The sequence below is a fragment of the Chaetura pelagica genome, unplaced genomic scaffold (genome assembly GCF_000747805.2).
Source record: "Chaetura pelagica isolate M959 unplaced genomic scaffold, ChaPel_1.0 scaffold418, whole genome shotgun sequence".
Classification (NCBI taxonomy): domain Eukaryota; kingdom Metazoa; phylum Chordata; class Aves; order Apodiformes; family Apodidae; genus Chaetura; species Chaetura pelagica.
Genome location: NW_009954232.1, coordinates 952799 through 955351, shown reverse-complemented (window position 1 = coordinate 955351; position 2553 = coordinate 952799). Strand labels below are relative to the sequence as shown.

The window sequence follows — 2553 nt, the reverse complement described above, 5'->3', positions numbered from 1 at the left end:
AGCAGGAATCTGATGTAGAGGAACCCTTCTCAACCTACGTGAATCTATGATTACAGGGCCTCTTTCCATTTAAAAAAAATATTTGATCAGATGTAGAAGCAGGACTATTATGAAGGAGCAGAACTCATCCTCTTTCTCTCTAGAGTTCAGTTAAACTTCTCTCTTGCCACTTTCTCCAGGCCCACAGATAGTGTCTTCCTTTCTGCATAGATCAGCTCCATCCAGGAATAAGAACTATCCCATGGAAGACATTTTAAGCTGCATAGTTAAATCCTCTGGTAAGCTAGAGCTTTGGGTTTTCAACCTCACACTGAGTCCATGCTTCCAAGTCTCAATCTCTGGGTTGAGCTGAAAGGCTAAATAACTAACATAGCTACAGCCACTTTCTCTGCTCAAGGCCTACCTTCAAGACAAGATTACTCACTCTGAATCCAAAGCAGAGGCAGCTACTGTAAAGTCCTAAATAAGGCACCTCCTGAGACTTACTCTGTCCAGCTTTTCCAGTTGTGTAGCTTTAAACAGACAAGTGCTTTACCAAGAGGCACATTGACTCATGTTAAGTGCTTGGAGTTCGCCTCCGACAGGAATTTCCAAGGAATGATTCACAGTGTCTATGAAGACTTGTTTGGAACTTCCAAATTGTTCTCCAGAAATATCTTCTTTCCTTCATTCATCTTCACAGACTAAAAAAATCAATAGCTTAAGCACTAAGAATCACTGAGCTATTGTCTAGAATTGTGCACTGCACATTCGGGCTTTGAGTGATGTGAACAAGGGAAGACTGGGCAGAAGAAAAAAATACTGGATTAATTTGCCTCCAACCTCTAGTGAGACTAAAGGTAATCAATGATGATCAAAGTTCTGGTGTTTCTTGTACATAAGTAATTCTAAGTAGCAAGCAACTTCAGCATGAAAAAAAGGGACATGTGATAATGTATTTCAGATACATACACACAGATAATGGATTTCAGATTAGAATCAGAAAACAAAAGTAAACAAATTCAGTCAGATTTTATCAGATGTGAGAGTTATTCATTAATTTGCAGAGGCAGCTGAGTTTCCAAAACTAAGTTATATGGGGTAATTCTCTTATTGGAGGTTCCTTACTCTTGTGGTATAACTTAAATGAATCTGCTTTACAACAAAAAGAAAACGGGTTTTGTGACATGTGTACACACACATTTTTTCTCTAAAAATCACCATTTCAACATTCTGCACCAAAATGTGATGATTTAAGTAACAACAAGAAAACAAACTTTTACCATCTACTGGACCACTTCCACTACTCAGAATAAAATCACACTCAGAGTGTACTTAAGAATTTCTATTTTGGGAAGAGGAATTTTTGCTGCATTATATCTCAGCTAAGGATGGAACTCTAGGTCTTACACTGTTAGTGTTCATTCCTGTATTACAGGTACAACAAGACACAATACACATGTTCCAGAAAAATATTCATTGTGTCTGAATTCTGAATATTTTTAAAGAAACAGGGAAGTAATACTGAGATATTGATCATAAATAAAATAACAAAAAAACTAACCAGGCATCTTTGCTTTATAAGCAAAGCTAGACATATATGCACTGATGTTGCTTTCAAAACTTTTCTGGTACGTGGTCTTCTTTAGGCAGCCAACACTTCAAGGCAAAACTTACACAAAGTTAAGTTAACCAAAAATGCTCATGGCTGCCTTTTCCTGTAGCATGTATAGTTAGTAGCACTGATGAGAAAGAACATTTCAGTATGAAAACGATTTTGTAATAACTTCTTAAAAAAAAGTAATCCTAGTAAGTTATAAACACACAAAGCAGTTATTATGCAAAACAAAGTTTGTAGATGGTGAAATAGCTTTTATTACACCAGCTGATATAGGTGAGGGGCAAAAACCAAACACAAAACACAGAATCCCGCCACCTCAGAGAGGGAAAAAACCTCTCACCAAAAAGTTAACATTCCTACATGCCCAATTCTTTTTCATGCCGACAGAAGGCAAATGGGGATAAAATGGAAACTTTGACTAGAGTTGCTCTGATCATTTAATTTCCTGTTTTGAACCTGAAAAAGGCCTTTGGCACTCTAAACTTCTCCGGATTCCCACCCCAATTGCCTCAACTAACACAGGCTGTCTCTACAAACCACTTGGCAAACATCTCCAGACTAGCCTGGCTGCAGCAGCACACACCACACTGCTATTACAGTATTAAATCATTACCTGAATCAAGGTATTTACTTAAAGATTCATCAAGAGGAGGTACTGGCAGGGGAGGCAGAGAATCCTGGTACTGAAACGTTCGCTCTTCAGACAAATCAAGCACTTGCTTTTCCATGATGCAGATCCGCAGCACATCCACGGGCTGTGAGGGAAACCGGAGTTACAAGAGGCATTTCCCCCACGCTGTTCCCTCCCTCCTCCCTGCACAGACACACACACCGCACACGGCACGAACCAGGAAAGGGACCCCCGACAAAGCCAGGACTGAGGACTTCCCGCTGATCCGAAGCCACAAGAGCACACAAGAGATAAACTACGACAAGAGATAAAACTCCTCAGT

At 39.6% G+C, this 2553-nt stretch overlaps 1 protein-coding gene across 1 annotated transcript in view; it reads right to left on the bottom strand.

The window, feature by feature from the left end:
- Positions 1-2328, bottom strand: part of LOC104394075 (peroxisomal carnitine O-octanoyltransferase-like) — a gene marked incomplete at its 3' end in the record, with an annotated part of 10153 nt that extends 7825 nt beyond the window's left edge. Inside the window, exon 1 of the mRNA XM_010003621.1 lies at positions 2214-2328. Coding sequence (XP_010001923.1) covers positions 2214-2328 — 115 coding nt within the window. The remainder of the gene's footprint in view (positions 1-2213) is intronic.
- Positions 2329-2553: the final 225 nt, after the last annotated feature.